Raw genomic sequence first — 16,993 nt, forward strand, 5'->3', positions numbered from 1 at the left:
CCCTATTTCTCCCTGCTGCCTTCAAAACTCTCCCTAAACTCCTCATATATTCAGCTTACAGTGTGATTCACAGGGTCCCTGAAGCACCCCCACCCCCATTCTTTGGCTTTTTATTTTCCTTCTACTCTTTCCATTTTTCCCCTGATGCCTGCCGTACCATTGTTTTCTGGATCTGTCATCATTGCTTCCAGCAGTCCCTGAACATAGGAACAGGGTCTGTAAAACAACTGCCAAAACCCTTTTTCACACACTTCCTCCTATCTGCAGCTCTCCTGGGCCGAATTTAGTCTACTTTTTACTAATTATAAATGCAGATAAAATGAAAACAACTGCATGGAAGAGTCAAATGACACTTTCTTTCAAGAGATTATTTCAGCTTTTAAGTTTCCAAATTAATAAACATGGCTCTGGAGGATGAGGCTTACCTCACCTGCATTTATAGCACCCAGACAGCTCCTTTGCAAAGCATGACTGGGAAGCCACCACATCATTAAAAACCCCTGAGATTACATGTTCCAAATTTGCAATACCATGAATTGCAAGGAAAAAAAAGCGCCTGCTCTAGGATATGCAACTCAGTTTAATAAAGAGCCTTATAAAACAACTTACTTTGTAACTCACAACAAACTAAGCATTTTGGAAAATCAATTTTTGCTTCAATTTTCCTTTTTGTAATGAAGGATCATTACCCTTCTCCCATCAGCAAGCTCAGCAACATCCTCCTGCCCCTTAACATGGCAGCCAAGAATCCAGGCACTGCCAGAGCAGCACATGCTTTGTATTTCCTGAGCTCAGTGGTAAATTACCTTTTGGTTTAGTGAGTTTGGATACAGACTGAACTTTTCCACTCTGCAATCAACTTGTGAAGTTGATTCATATGATGTTGCAAGAAAGCTATTGTCAGAATAGAGATGATCTCACTAAAAGAATACATGTGGATGTCTCAAGGATGTGGCTATTTTGGTGTCATGTGAAATCAGTACTCTTGTAGTTCAAAGAAATATCTGAAAATGGTACTACGCATCATCAGTTTCTATAAAGATATAACACAGAGGACATTGACAGGTCTTTCTTTAAAATTCTGTACTTTTACATGTTTCTAAATAGTAAAAAACTACAAAACAAAAAAATCTTAAGTAAATGTTTTATTATTATTTGACTTTTTAATGTAGAAATAGTGTTATTCAATTAGAGGCTTACAACCCTGTTTCATTGTTCTTTGTGCCACAACAAGAGACAAGAACATGTTGGTCAATTGCATTTTGATTAAGAGTCCAACTGTGGTTTCAGATGTTTATGCACAAACTTCATTGACAGCAGGATTTATTACATTTGTATATGAAATGAGAATTTGTCTCAAAAATAATTAAAAAGACTAAGGACTCTTCTTATTTTAACACCCTTTTTACACAGAAAAGCTATTTGCATACATGAATAAAATATATACGAAGGATACAAAGAACAACTTCACAAAATTTATGTCACCTTGACTGCTACAATATTAAAATGGAAATTAGTCTTCTAATAAAGAGAACCAGTTGTGACACAAAAAGAAAGAGCTCTTCCCCCTTCCCATAGTTTTAACTACATATAACTTGGTGAATACAATTTTCAGAATAGACCTCTGCTTCACCTGTCCATTGTTTTAAGAAAGTAAAAGTTTAGCTCTTTATTAGTCATTATAACACAATTTCCTGTCCTTTCATATTTTACATACCAAAGACCAAAAGAGTTTATAATTTACAAGAATGCCTTGTGGATTAACCAGTGCAGCTCAGAGCTGGATATGGGTAATGCTGAAAACATCTACTGAAAAATATGTCTTTAATGGTGAAAACAATCACCTCTCTTAACTGAAACCTCTTTAGCATGCAATCAGACAAGCATCAAGGGTCATGTGCACAATAGGAAATTGTCTTGTAATTAGTAGTAGCATCTTCCTTCTTCCTTTGAACTATTAACAAAAGCGAATGTTAAAGCAGTCATGAAGAACCAAACAGACTCTCTACTTCCATTTTAACAGTAGGATTTGCCTAAATAAATGTTATCCTCTGAACATGAAATTCTCATTCCACAACTCAAGTTTCAGCCTCCAGACCTACTGCTGGAGTTCTGTGTAAAGAACACAAACAGAACCACCTCTTATTTCTAGAGGCTGCCTCTCTCAGAGCCACCCAGGAGGAGGCAGGTCCTAGAGGAACGACGCGCTCACCATCCTGAAATACCGCGGCTGAGTCGGGCGCCAGTTATCAACCAAGGGGTGATCGGGCTCGTTCTCGGCATTCTTGGAGAGGCTGCGGAGCTTTGCCATCTGCAGAAGAGCAAAAATGGAAGTGTCCTGATGGAAACCCTTTGGGATCAAATCCACAGCCCAACAATTAAACTAAGAAGGCTGGTCCAGCTGGGGAAAAAAGTCTCCTTCAAAGTTGTAAAGATGTCCTTCACCCCACCACCAAAGGAACTCTGAATAATCCAAACAGAAAAGTAGGTCCTATTTGAACAGCATTGTGAAAAATAGTGTCATTTAGGTACTGTCTACAGAACTGTGTACAGACACAGAAACTCTGGGAAGCACTCAGAAAATGTGAATACAGTGGCACATGCTGTAATAAACCTCTCCGACTCTAACCCTGCCTCAGTGCCTGATTGTTAAGAATGCTTTAGAATTACAAGGTTTTAAAGCTGAATTATAAACTAATTGTTCATGTTCATGGTAGGTCTGCAGCAGAGGATATATTTTGCTGCAGTGACACAAGAAGCTCATTATTAGAAACAGGAATTGGAATTTAAATGTGGATAAAGACTTGGTGAAGGTTTCAAATAGTTTGTAAACAAGGTCTGCAGCTTGAATCTCCTTGGCCGTACCAAAGTATGTTTCCTTTTTCAAGAGATGCCATATGAACAGTTCTGCCCATACTCATCAAAATTATTTAATACTCTTTCTGTACTGCTTTCTAATTTTCAAAGGATACAACATGTATACAGATACCCTATATTCATTTGTTGTCACTACCACGCACTGCACTAGACCCAAAGCACATCAGCTGTGATTCAGACACTTGAACCTGTCCCTGTTTGAATGACTTACTGTGAAAAGCACTCACACATTTCCCATGTGTAACTTGAAAACATAGCCCATGCAGGGATGCATCACCTTTGTCTGTGAGGAGCTTCAATATGCTGAGGTATCTACTTTTCAGTACAGACTTCAAGGCCAATACAAGCAGAACTTCTGTCTAGGTTGTAAAGCCTAGGTTCACTGTGATTAAACTTGTTCCAGTTTCTGGACTGAGCTAGCTTGGGCATCTCAACATTACTATTCACTGAACAGCTCAGAAAAGCCAGCCATCTCAGTCTGCCTCAAAAATGATGGGATCACATTTATAACCAGCATAATATGCATCCAATGGATTAATATTCTGAAATTAAATTTCAGTTTTCAGATTAAGAATAACTTGTACAGGAAGAGATGAAAATTGTTCATCAGTTTTGTTAAAACTGATAAATTACTATTGGAGAAGGGTGCTGGAGTTTATTATTTGTGGAAGATCTGCTCTACTCAGTAAAAAAACCAATATGTATTCAGGCTACAATTACATAAAGATGAAAAAATTAGTCTGCAATTAGACAGAGTTATTCCACAGTTAAATTCCTGTTCTTTCATTAAAAGTAATCTGAGCAGCTAGGCCACCCACACTATATCTCCCTGGGATTTCTGGTGAATTGATTTTCCTGCAGAGCACTGATTTGCAGCGACTGCACTTCCCCTTGTGGCTAATATATGGTTACCATCTGGCTGCAAAAGCATCCAAGAAATCCACTGCAAATGCACACACACTTAAAATAATCACTATTAATGAGGCTACCATGGTACTACACTGTCTAGGATTAGAAATAATTGGCAACACAATCCTCTTATGAATACGTTATTTAGAGTGCAGGCACTCTGGAGTGAGGGAAGTATTTCTATTGTATTTCTAGACAATAACTCACACACGCTGCCAATTCTGCCTGAAAAGCAGCTACCTCAGGGTAAGAGCCAATGTCTCATCTTTATGTAGCAATTTCATCTTTAACTTAAATGCTCCATTTTTTCTACAAGAGGGATAGTTAAAGAACAGTCTGTATGTTTCCTGAAACTCACTACTTTTAGAACAGCTGAGAAAAAGACCATGACCCAAAAATAACTGTAGTCAAAAAGTCTTTTCATGAAGCTGGATCAATAATGTGATTAGTTATTTCTTTAAAAATGCATTTTAAATAAGAGATGCTCAATAATGACTACACTTTTCCTAATATAATCTGTAGCTGATCTTCTGTAATATAAACATCTAAGATGATTCATTTGGTGGAAACCAGTAAGACCATATTTGTATTTTTAACACAAGTACACACTTTAAAATAGCCCCTGTATTTTAATTTTTGGATGGACAAGGAAACAGAAGGCAGAGCAATTCAATAAGCTCAGAAAATTAAGCCATAAGTTATATGAACACATTACCATATTTCATCTATTGCCAGCTAAGTTTCTCATCATACCTGAGTTATATTATTTAAAAGATAAAGAGCCACTTAAATAAAAAGTACTAGAAAATAAAAAGACTTCCTTTTTGTCATAAAATCCACATCAACGAATGCACTAAACACATTATCATCTTGAAAACTTAAAATGAGAAGTTTTGTGTCTAAATATAATACCTTCATAATATGGCAGTCCCTTGATTAATATTCATGTGCTTTGTATCCTGGAGCCTTGAAATCTGTGGTATTGCATCATTAGTCTGCTGACTAGAGGAATAACCTCAAGTGAGAAAACTGACTTGTGTGGTAAGAGTGGAATCATAGGCTGAAATGAGCTTAAAGAGGGCATTCAAACTCCTGTAAGTGGGTTGGCGGTAAATAGGATAGGAATTAACAAGAAATACTTCTTTACAGTAAGTGACAAAAGAAGGTTTTGATATTAACAATAAATTGTAGTTAGCTGATGTTGCTCCAGTTTGTGACAATTTAGCTGGTATGCCTTCCAGAAACAGGTATCAAGCATGTAATTCAACATTTCCAACTTGCACTCCCATCTGCAATACAGGGCAGATAGAATCACCAGTCCCATTACATTTGTATTCTGATAAATTATATTTCTGAAAAAAAACCCTGACCATCTACACTGTGGTATGTTTTTACTGATTTAAAAAGCTCTCTGATGTCTGTGGGCTTGAACTACCATGGTGTTGGATATGGGGTGGTTCTTCACTCTCCTTTTAATCCTGCAATTTCTCACAAATCCAATGACTGTTTTCCTTGTGAAAAGAATAAATTCAGGTTATTGCATGTAAATAAAATGAAGGGTGAAGTTTACCTGGTCTGAACTGACTATGATGGGCTCTCTAAGAATAATCCAGGTAACACACTCTTCGCAAGGTGGAGTAGTGACAGATCCATGGTATGTCCAGTAGTCATGAGATTTAGGGAAAAGAATTGAGGGATCAAAGTTTGGAAAAGGAGCATTTTTCCCCTTTAAAATAAAAACAAAAACACAACAAAACAAAACAGAAAACTTCAACAAATCTAGCCAAGATTCACTCGCAGCTCTGTTATTTTAAGAAACGGGGAGTGACTCAGATACTGCAAATGTATGAACTGAGGAAAGTAAGCACAGATCTACACAAGATATAATGGTGCAGTGAGACAGGGGAACCAAATGACCCTCACAGATGGGCCTAGAGAAGCATGATGAAACAGAAAACTCCCTGATGCTGCTTCTTGTACCTCAGCTAACTCATGTGAAGTGTCCAGTACAATGTGTTTCACTCATTTCTGTGCAGAAATACTCCTCCTTCTGGCCTCCTTTCTTATGGAAATTCTATCTATTGGATATTGCATTAGGTCATCACGCAATGAAGTGAAACAGGTACTGCTTTTATAATATTTGTGCTAATAACAAACAAGACAGCCTATGAAATGTGAGATTTATCACATAATGTTATTTAAGACACAAATGTCTAGTCAGTGGCATTTCCAGAGATCCATTAGGCAGCCTATATATTAACACCAAATGGACCAATTTCTAAATATGCCCTTTATTTGGCACTACCCACTGAGGCAATAAGGTTACATGCCTAGTTTTTAGGTGAGCAAAGACTGGGTAAATTGCTCATTTTCGCCAAACTCATATGCCCTGCAAAAGTCAAAGAAGGCTCTTATGTAAATGGAAGAAAGGACTTTTCATGTTAGGGAAAAGCTATCCATGGTTCCATGGTTTTATTCCCAAATATATTCTAGAAATGTTGCAGAGCAGAATCTGAAAATTAGGAAGTCAGACATTGCTATTCTTTTTTTTTTGTCCTGAGACTTTGAGCAATCTTCCTATAATGAAAAGCTCAACATCATTACCTTTGTTTTGATAGCATTTATTTCTTCAAGAATTCTCTTCATCTCTGGTTTGGGAGTTTCCCCTACCTGTAAAGAACAAAGTGTGAGCTAAGTAAGGAGTTCTGCTTGACCAGGTTTCTTCTTTCTCCTATTTTTCTATATGAGCATCTATCAACTATAAACCTATGAGCATCTACCTAAACATCTATCAACTATAAAATTATAATGCATTAAGCCAACCTATCATCCCTACCAGCCTGGTAAGCTATGTCTTCTGTCTGTTACCTCTGCCTGTATCTCCCAACAGATATTATGATACAAATGGGGAAATTGTTTCAGTACAGAAATTTTAGCATAACAGTTAATTTCACAACACACATTTCATGGTCAGATGTATTGTTTGCAATTGATGATCTCAAAAAAGACATCCAGCTTTCTATCTCTAGTTCTGAGTCTAGTGAATATGAATTAAACAAAAGAGAGCAACAGCTAATATTTCAGGCTAAGGCTGCATGCCCCTAAAAGGATTTTAAAAAAAGGGTGAGTAATATGTATTGCCTGTGAGATATTTTGTTTGAGAGAAAGTTCATGAAAAACCTAGAAGAGATACATGTCCTTGAAATCTGTCCCCAGTTAGCAAAAAAGACAGCTGACTGCTGTTGGTGAGAGGGCTACTTCTGACACATGTCCCCATTCCATGAGCCACATAGTGACACAATAGCTGCAGGGACAAGTGTGTGTAGTTTTGGATACCACTTGAGATAATATGACTCATGCTCTGTAACTTGAAAGGGATACATTACTGAAAGTCAACCCCTTCAATGTGGTAGGATCCCCAGAAAATATACCCACCAGAGAGTTTTGCTTTTTTTTAACCCTCCAAGAATAGAAACTTCATAGTATCAATGCAAAGAAAGTTGCATGCTTCTACTTACTTGCAAAAATATGGCCAAAACAGCAATCCCATCAGTTCTTCTCTTAGCATCAAGGTAATTACTGTATTTGGGATTCCAGTGTAACAAATGTAGCTTGAAACAGAGAAAAACATGTAAAAAGCCCCATTATTCAACAGCAAGCCATCAGAAGGCTGAATTTACAGTTCTTCATATAACTGTGTAAGTTTGAGGAAAAAAGGGGTGATAATGAGGTCTTCCAAAAAAAGAGATGAAAAAGGGACAGCAAAGTCATCTAATAGCTGTATCTAGCTATCTAATAGCATAATTATACTATTTGCTTTAAAAGAAACTATTAATATCTGAATAAGAAATTAAAAAAAAAACAAAACTGTAATCTCATCTTAAAGCTGATCAAAAGTTGCTGAAGTAATCAGGTAGACCATTCAGTTCTGACATCCTCTACTGATATGTGACTCATTTCCATCAGGCATTTGAGTTACAGCAATTCTATCAAAGAATCCATAGGAATGTCATTCATGTATATTATTAGTCTACATTTCTCATGTTCTTTACAATCCTAAGGTGCTCAAGAATCAAGGTAATTCATTCTTCCCACCCCTTTCTATCAGTGCAATTTTATACTTCTACTATAATTCTGTGTTTTCAGAATACTGTTTTAGGAAGTTTGGACTGCATCTGAGTAATTCAGTCTTGCTGTGCTGTTTCACACCACACTGGTTTGAGAATATGGAAACCTTCACTTCACACAGAATTTTTCTTTTCTCCTGCTGTGAGAATGACTTCAACCTGATTTATAAGAATCAATGGGAGTAAGAATAAAAAGGCACAGATAAATAAACAGAAAGAACTTCCAGAAAAACAGAGAAATGACAAATTTTGTCCCAACAGAACAATAGTAAAATTTTATTTTACACCCTGCTTTAAAGCAAGAAGTGGTGAGTCTTACCTCTCCTGCATACCTCACTCCATTCACGACATGCTCCGAACCGTGGTCGTCAGATGAGCCCCAGTGGAAGTGCAGCTGCCGCAGCCTGTAGACTCCGGGAAGTGGCCCACCTCTCAGCACTGCAATTGATAATCTGCAACAGCATCAGACTCAAGATCTCCCAATGCTTTTAAATGAAATTCATATGTATCTACAATATTTACTCATGTCTTTACATATTTGCTGTACAGATGCCCTGTGCTCTGAAAATCTGCACTGATTTTAGCCACGTCAGGCCACCGCCTCCAGCCATACGCACCTACAGGCAGCGGAGAACTCTTGTGTCTAGGCTTCCATTAAAGTCACCAGAGATCACTGGTTTAATTCAGGTACATGAATGTGCACCTAGTACTTTCTGGAATAGTCCAGAGACATCTGGACAGGACTGAGAGATCTGATCCAGGATCTGTGGAAGATCTGGTAGAAGATCCAGATCTTCCAGGATCTGTGGAAGACTGAGAGATCTGATCCAGGATCTGGAAGATTGGTAAACCATTCTAAACCAATATCTGGAGGCAAGGGGAAATAGATTAGGTTATCAAACATGTCACAGGATGCCTGTGTTTGGGTAACTGAAGTAACCCCTAATCAGAACAGTCAAGCCTCTACGGTAATTCTACTTGCCTTAAAGTACACACTCAACAAGACAGTGACCTGAATTGCTCTCTGCATTCCTTGAACTCCAACTCTGCTGCCTCAAATGGCAGTTTAGATATAACCCACCAACTTTTAAAATCCCACAATAAAACACCTAAATTTAGATGTCTTAATCTCCTCCTGAATTGAATCTAGGATTGGCTGATGTGAAAGTACACAAATATAACCAGGATTAAGATCAACTACTGAAGTGCTAGATGATAAAAAAATTCCCAGAAAACACAACAAAATTGTGTATCTTACTGCAGGCTATGACTTATTTGTTTAAAGAGTTATGAAATCAGTGATGCTGCTTCTGCTCCAATAGCTGCTCCCTCCAGTTATGGAAGAGGAGAAAGAATGCAGAAAATAAAGCAAAGAAAAGCAAACACTAAGAATGCAAGCTATTTTCCTAAAGAAAAGTCCAGCCACTGATGAATGATATCCAGTTTTCTAAATAATGTTACCATTTATAAATAATATTGTAAATGGAGGTGGTCTATTGAAAGAATCAATGAACTAGAAAAACATATTTACATTCACCAAATACTAGAAGATACTCAATTCTCATTCACTTTTTTTGAGGATAGAAGTTATAGCATTCCTATAAAACTTTCAGGAGTTCTCAAGAACTGCTCTTTATATGCCAGAGGAAAAAATATCCTTCTATCTGAAAATAATTAAATCCATTATCATCTCAAGAAATACAGCACTAAGAGTTGAGCAAGCTGTTTTTCTCAACAAATTCCTTTTACTTCTTCCCACAGACATTCATAACTGTGGTGAACACAGTCAGGGTAAGAGTAGTAGTTGACAAGGCCATCAATTCTCCATTAAAATAGATCTGTAAGGCCAAGTAATCCTCTTTAAGGTAAAAGCATGTAATTATTTCCACTGATGGGCCATCAGCAGACATTTTTGATTGGGCATTAGGTGAAGCTCTGCATCATCTCCTGCCAACACATTCCAGTTTTACTCATCTATAAATAGGCAGTAATTTTTACCTAGCACACTTTAACCAGAAAGAATGATGCAAACAACATCTCCTGAAGGACAAAAATGTATTTCCTTTCTTGTAATTACAAGTGTGTAGTATTAAACATAAAAATACATGAAATGACAGTGTAAGTAAATTAAATCTTCCTGCATTTTAAAAAGGGGAAAATAAACAAAAATAAACAAGAATTAAGTTCTCTAATATTTAAAACATTAAAAATCCCAAACTATGTCTGCATAGCTCAAAATTAGTGAGGTTTTTTTATTTTTAAGCATGTGCTTTGGAACTTAAATTCTAAACATATCTTTATCCTCGTGGGCTTCAATACTATGCAAATAAAAATGCACAACCACATGACAAAAAAAGAATATAAAATAAAGTTTATAAAAGAAGAGATGGTATCTTGACATTATTTTTCAACAATGTTAGTACATGTAAGAGGGAATTTTTCTGACAATTGTTCAACAGGAAATGTTCACCTTAAATATCTGAGAGTCATGGTAGAATTACCAAAATGTAACTCGGCCCAGGTGCAGGAATACACAAATCAGCTCAGAAAGACAGGAGAGAGAAGTATTCACTCCTTTTTAGTGCCTTATTGTTGCAAACTCTCATCCCATTGCTCAGTGACTGACTCCAAATGGGTTTGCACATCACCCTCAGTGACCCATCAGTGCCTGATACCAGACATAAAAATGTCAGTCTGTCTTGCTCAAATTCTGTGCTCTCCACACATCCACAGTGAAGAATGATCTATCACGAAACAATCCTACATGGACATCTGCTCTGGAAAAAAGCTCACCTTTTATTTGATCTGTCATCAGCTGAGCAGCATGAGGCAAAATGGGCTAATAAAAGAACAGGTTTTTTTTGACTTTCAGTGTAATCACTAGGGTAAGTGTTACACAGAAGGATGTAACCAAGTCAAGAAAACTCCGTCTCTCACTCTGTGACACAACAAAAGGAAGGTGTCATGCAGTAGAGTGGAGATGGCTCCTCCAGTCACTTTATCTCAACTAGCTGGGTTCCCTTGACAACAGAAAAGTGACAAGAAGCTTTTCAAATATGTGCATCCACTTGCTGAGCAGCAACCAACCCTGTAGGGGTCTGGTTGTTAATCTGTGCTAGTGTCAATTGTCATTGCCTTCACTAAAAGTAAAACTGGCAATGTTATGCCTACACAAAAGTGTTCCCTGTCTGCTGTAAAGGCAGATGAAAAAACCCACAGAGAACAAAGCAGACTTATGAGATGAGTTGTGTTTATAAACATGACAAGAAATGACTGTTCTAGGAAGATTTATGATCACACAACCTCCCAAGTCCATAAAATGCACTGGTAAACCCCAATGGAATTAAATTAGAAATGTACTACTGTATGACAATTGAAAAGATACATTACCTTTGTTATGCTGCTTCATAATAGAATCTAACAGTGCAGTACAGAACCCACAGCTGTTTCACATCAGTGGCACATTCTAAAAGTCACATTCTGCTCAGAAGAGGATCTCTGTACTGAAACTGTCCAGCTAACTGCAGGGATAAAATGTGTTTCCTAAAAGCTTTTGGAACTCAAATTTCAGTTCTCACTGAAATATTCTTTAAGCAAGCACTGAATAGACATGTAGCACCTTTGTATGCAACTTTGTACTCTTTTAGGGAAGACTGGGAAAGAGAAGTATCAGACAGAAGTCTGTCAGCTTGCCACCCACCCTCACCTACACTGTAACACATCTTTGCCAGTTTTGTGCCCCTGGATCACAGCCTGTTCATCAGTGAGCTCCCAAATCATACTCATTTGTGATCTGTGTGGCTGCCCCACCTCCAGGGGCAGAAAACTGTCAGTCCTCTGTGTAGCTGTAGCCTCAGCAGGCCCTTGACTAGAATTAAAAGTCAAGCACTTTTAATTCTAACAATGGAAATTCAAAGTTAACAGAAGGTCAAGCCCTAAATTCCCTGTACCCAAGTACAGGAGTTCTCAATACCTTCATGCAGACATGACAAATGTGTTATTACACTGAAGGAAGAATTTAACTTTGCTGCCTTTTGCCTTATGCAGTACAGCCATTGAGTGGTACCACAGCTACAAAAGTACTGGGATTTAGTGGTGCTATTTTTGTAACAGCTACTGATTTTCTACAGTGTACATTCAGCAGACAAAATGTTAAGTAACATTTTGCAGGAATCAACCAAAACTAGAATGTCTATGGACAGACTTCCCCCTGGTTCAATTAAAGTTAGTGGGGTTTGTCTTCACTCTATAAAACCAGTGAAAAAATGAATGTTTTATTTACCAGAAGTTGATAATGAAAAATTTCATTTGCAAAAATAAATGAGATTTCACACAAAGGAGTATTTGAGGAAATGCTGGCCACAAGTCCTGGCCATACTAAAAGAGCTGATTAGCAACAAGCCCTGACTTCTTACAGTAACTGTCTCTATTTTTTTTTCTTTTTTGCATCATCTACTTTCAAATCCACTTTTTTTTTTATAGGAAAGAGTCTGAAAACAGCATCAAGGTAAGCCTGTAAGAATGTGTGCCTGCACTGAGGTACTCCAAACCCTTAAATGTCACCCATCTGAAAGCAGTAAAAGAAGAAGTAGGAATCTATTTGGTTGATGAAAGTCCATAGGAACTGCCGACAAAAACAACAAAGAAAGAGGGAAGATGAAGGCAGGTATCCATGTGACCTCAGGGTATCTCTGTCCAGCTGCTCTGTCTGGGTTCCATTACCAGACTTTTGTATCTTTACTGTTTCTCAAATAATCAAACACTGGTATAACCATCTAACCAAGGTATTACAACAACAGTCAAATAGTCATTAACTTTAAGAAGTTATATATCTCAAAGAACATCATGACAATAGTCCCACCAGCTAGAAGCTCTCAGGACACTTCTCTGATATGAATATTTTATGAATTTTAGAAATAAACGGATTTTGATAGTGGAAATAAGATTTCAGCCCTAATTCAAACCAAAAATGAGTCACTGCTGGATCTAAAAGAGTATCTGAATTGCCAATTAGGCCAAAAAAACACAGCAGTGGTAGGCTGCCAAAGTACCCAAGTTCTGGTGTGTTCTACTGAGCCCAGCTACCTAGAAGGTTTGATTTCAGCTCCCAGTTCTTTCCTTAATTTTCAGACTCCAGCCCCCACCGGCAATCATTTTACAGTGCATAAGATCCATCTACATGGGTACAGTAAGACAGAAAACTGAATCCACAGGAATCCATTGACTTGTATGGATAGGCAGCAGAGGAATGATACTGCTCCTATAGCAACTTCATCTGTCAGCAAAGTCAGCAAAGCTTTCAATTTTGTGGCAGATTCTCAAAGTCAATCAGACTTTATAAACAGCTGGAAATAAATTCTCCAATCCCTTCCACTAGGCTAACCCTAAGCATAAAAGTAATAAGGCCTATTTTGAACATAATACCTGAATTACATTGGATGATATTGATACTTCAATTGTTTGAATTTAAGAAACTGTCCTCAATTGTGAATTCTCCAACTGTTCTTGGCAGGATATACAATGAATGTAAAACTTGGAGACATCCAAAGTAATTGATTTCATTACTCACCTTGGCAATTTATTCAGCAATCTATTTTATCCAAACTAATGAAAATGTAGACAGAAGTACAGATATGGGTCATACAGGTATGACCACTATAACTGAAAAAAGTCAGGAAAATAAATGCTTAGTTTTCTGGTTAACTCAAAAATAATTCAGATAGACAGAGTGATAGACATAGACACAGACATAGAGAGAATGAGTATCTTTGTCCAAAGAAATAAAAGCTTCATTCCTATATGATTGCTATTGTATATGTATGTTTTGTGCAGCTGGTGGTTCTTTTACATAAAAAATAAGCCATTGTACTTATCCTAAAAAACTGAAAATGTGTTCAAGTCAGTAGGAGTATGCACAGTGGAATGTGTCCTGCAATTAGCATTATATTAGAGAAAGAACACCACCCACAGACTCTGCAGGCAATGGTATAACAAAGGAGACATAACAACAAACACTGAATGTTTCTTTACTTCAAAGAGTTGAGATATACACCTACTTTTTTTGCAGTGAGTCGCTTTTTATTTCTGAGATCAAAACACAACAGTTACTAAGCAGTTTATCTGAAAAAAATTTCAGAACATTCTGAAACTTTCTGTTCTTTGTGGTGAGCATTGCATCCATGCTGTAGATTGCTGTGCCTGAATACTCTCTCCAATTCAAAATCTGAGTTATTTTCACAGTGTTTACACTTTTATTTTTATGCAGAAGATGCAACCATTGGTATATCTGATGCAGTTTTAACAAATACAACAGATGGTAAAAAATGGTAATAGCCATGGAGATCTCATATGCCACAGCTACATTTCTTTACTTTTGTATCATTTTATCTGACATTAATAATATTTTTCTTCAAATAACATTGAAAATTCCCACTTTGCTAGCAAAGTTACAAAACTCTTAACTGCATATTAATTTGTGAGTTTTGATAGTATATTAACTAGTCCAGCATACATACATTTTGATCCTCAGCTTCATGAAACCCAACTAATGAGTTAAAAATCCATTAAATTAAATCCATGTCCATATATACTTAACAAGAAACAATCTAAGAGTAGGATTTCTCATAGTAATTAGAGCTGTCAGTCCTAGTCATATAGAAAGTGTAAGTTTCAATGCAGGTAAGAAATAAGTCTGTACACTGTATGCTGTCATAGATGTAACTGGATAAAAGCTGACACAATTAAATTTATCAGCCCTATAATCTTCATTAAGACAAAACCTCATTAATGCCAAAAAGACTTTCAACTGATTAAATGCCATGACGTTGTGGCAACGTCTGGCTTGTTACTTCATTTATCACAAATTACATGGATAGAGTTTTTAAATATTGTAACTTAAGATGTTCTGCAGGGCATCTCAAATAGGCAAAATGGAATTCAGTTCTCACAGAAAAAGTCTGGGCCTCCTTCATCCTGAAAAGCAACACAACTGCAATGACTTTTTGCAGCTCCAGAAATTTATCTTACACCTTAATTCACCCTCTACCAAGTTTCTTTGCGCCTCTCTCGATTCCCTGGGATTTTACCAATGAACTTTAAAAGGAGACTCAGACTTTGCCAGCAGCAGCAGCACAGGGTACCCAGTCAGAGAAACCTCTACATCACACACAGGCAGTACACAGCACCCTTCCGAGAGCCTGAACAGTCAGAGCAGGCTTTGCCATGCAAATTGAGAAACAGTCACTTATATGTAATGACAGAGATGAAAACAAAACCGACCTGATCGATCGAATGAATCATCAAATACAACTCTGCAGGTTTTCCCGTTATTGAGGATGGTCTTAGCTGCACCAGGATCATAACTAGCAAACCATGGCAGTAGAGAACTATCATAATGCACCTCTTTGTTATTGATTTCAATTGGTGACTGATGGCGTCCTTTCGCAAAAGGGTAATTTTTGTGCCACTGATCTGGTCCTACAAAAAAGTACAGAGAAGTATCAGGAAAATCTTTTCCAGAGAGATATGAATTATACTTGTTACAATTAACACAAGCTTGGCTTTGCTTAAGTATAGAACAAAATATAAATGCATTAATAAGTAATTGCCTAGTTGTTATTCATGCCCTGTCAAGAGTTTCACTGTATAAAAAGCAACTAGATTGATTTCTAGCTGGAATACTGGATACTTAAAGTCCTTCAACTGAACCTAAACTCTTACAGCAACCTCAAGACTGACAACTAGGAGAATGATAATATGCCAAGGAAGAAAACCAGAGGTGTATACTCCAAGTCCAGCAGTGGCTGGAAATAAGATGGGATATACCCAAATGATTGAAATATGGGACCATGTAGCCATATGGAATGAGAAAAGGTCACTGATCCCTGGACATGCCAAGAATTTGAAACGTGGATTAAATTATCATCATAGTTTTACCAAGAAGTTCATGTGGAAAAAGCCTGACCAATGCTGAACTGCTCTTCCAGCAGCAGAGGAGAGAGCAGGAACAAGAGACCACCAATATCCCAACCTCACCAGGCAGGTGGGGCCTGCAGCCCAGCACTGCTCTTCCTGCATGAGGGCTGCCCTAAATTGGACATATTGCTATATCCAATTTTAACCTACATTAACAGTAGGAAAACTGACTTTATTTAACTCAAAGACCCCCTGCCATTGACCTCTCCTTCCACCAGCTTCGCCTCTTCCGTGCCTGCGAGCGACAACCGAGCGGCCTCGGCCCCGCCACCTGCAGAGCCCGGGCCCGCCTGGAGCCCGCATCCCCGCCATGCTCCCTCGGGAAGCGGGGTCCCCGTTTCGCCCGGGTTTCGGTGCCGGGAGGAGCGGGCCGGGCGCGGCCCCCTGCTCACCGTTGTCGCTGTCGTAGCCCCAGGGGTAGTAGTTGGGGTTGATCATGGTGCGGTGCCGGCGCCGCGCCCCAGCCTCTGCCGGCGGCTCTGGCAGGACGGTGGCCTCGCCTCACGGCGGCTTTTTATAGACTCCCGCCAAATGCATGCCCGTCCCCGCCGCCCGACGGACCCGGGAAGGCCCGGGAGCCGGGGGCGGGGAGAGCGGCGCTGCCTCGGACTGCCCGCCCCGCTCCCGCTGTCCCCCGGGAATGCGGGGGAAGGAACCGGCCGGGACATCTCCGGGAATGCCCAGCGCGGGGAAAGGGCTGCCACCGCCTGCCGGGGAGAATATAGTAAAGCACGAATGTCCAGCACTCGGCACGGGAAACGTAGGAACAGTTTTCAAATTCAAGTGAAATAGGTGCGCATCCATGGGCGACCGCGCAGCCGGATCAGCCAGGGAGCTTTAGCAGGGCTGGCCGCTGAAATGAAACGTGCAGGTCCAGGCAGGCTGGCGGGGCTTTTTATGGCCGTTTGTAGAAAGCCTCTTCTGGCGTGAGGCCTGTGCGGTTCGGAGGGGCTGGGTGTCTCCCCAGGAGGCCGCGCTGGAGCCGTGTTTCCCTCCTGGGTGTGTGGCACAGCCCTGATCCAGCGGCCAGCAGGGGGTGAGAGGATGAGTCCAACAGCTTTTGTGCAAACGGCTATCACAGGTTCACACCCTTCCCTAGGAAATTC

The 16,993-nt window shown here is 39.0% G+C and overlaps 1 protein-coding gene across 1 annotated transcript; it reads right to left on the reverse strand.

The window, feature by feature from the left end:
• Nucleotides 1–1,130: 1,130 nt before the first annotated feature.
• On the reverse strand, nucleotides 1,131–16,583 carry LOC129125599 (carbonic anhydrase 3-like). Its single transcript, XM_054641096.2, has 7 exons — nucleotides 16,280–16,583; nucleotides 15,192–15,389; nucleotides 8,233–8,351; nucleotides 7,305–7,397; nucleotides 6,391–6,456; nucleotides 5,357–5,512; nucleotides 1,131–2,311 (listed from the first exon to the last, which is right to left on the reverse strand). Exons 1-7 carry the CDS (start codon nucleotides 16,323–16,325, stop codon nucleotides 2,192–2,194), a joined length of 798 nt encoding a protein of 265 aa, XP_054497071.1. The 5' UTR covers nucleotides 16,326–16,583; the 3' UTR covers nucleotides 1,131–2,191.
• Between the last annotated feature and the right edge of the window lie 410 nt (nucleotides 16,584–16,993).

Source organism: Agelaius phoeniceus, chromosome 1 (assembly GCF_051311805.1).
Source record: "Agelaius phoeniceus isolate bAgePho1 chromosome 1, bAgePho1.hap1, whole genome shotgun sequence".
Taxonomy (NCBI): domain Eukaryota; kingdom Metazoa; phylum Chordata; class Aves; order Passeriformes; family Icteridae; genus Agelaius; species Agelaius phoeniceus.

Coding starts and splice junctions, on each gene's coding strand:
- LOC129125599 (XM_054641096.2), bottom strand. CDS start 16,325: ATGATCAACCCCAACTACTACCCCTGGGGCTACGACAGCGACAACG. Junction 8,352..15,191: donor TGATTCATTCGATCGATCAG/GTCGGTTTTGTT, acceptor TATCAATTGCAG/TGCTGAGAGGTGGGCCACTT. Junction 2,312..5,356: donor TCATAGTCAGTTCAGACCAG/GTAAACTTCACC, acceptor GCTCTTCTGCAG/ATGGCAAAGCTCCGCAGCCT.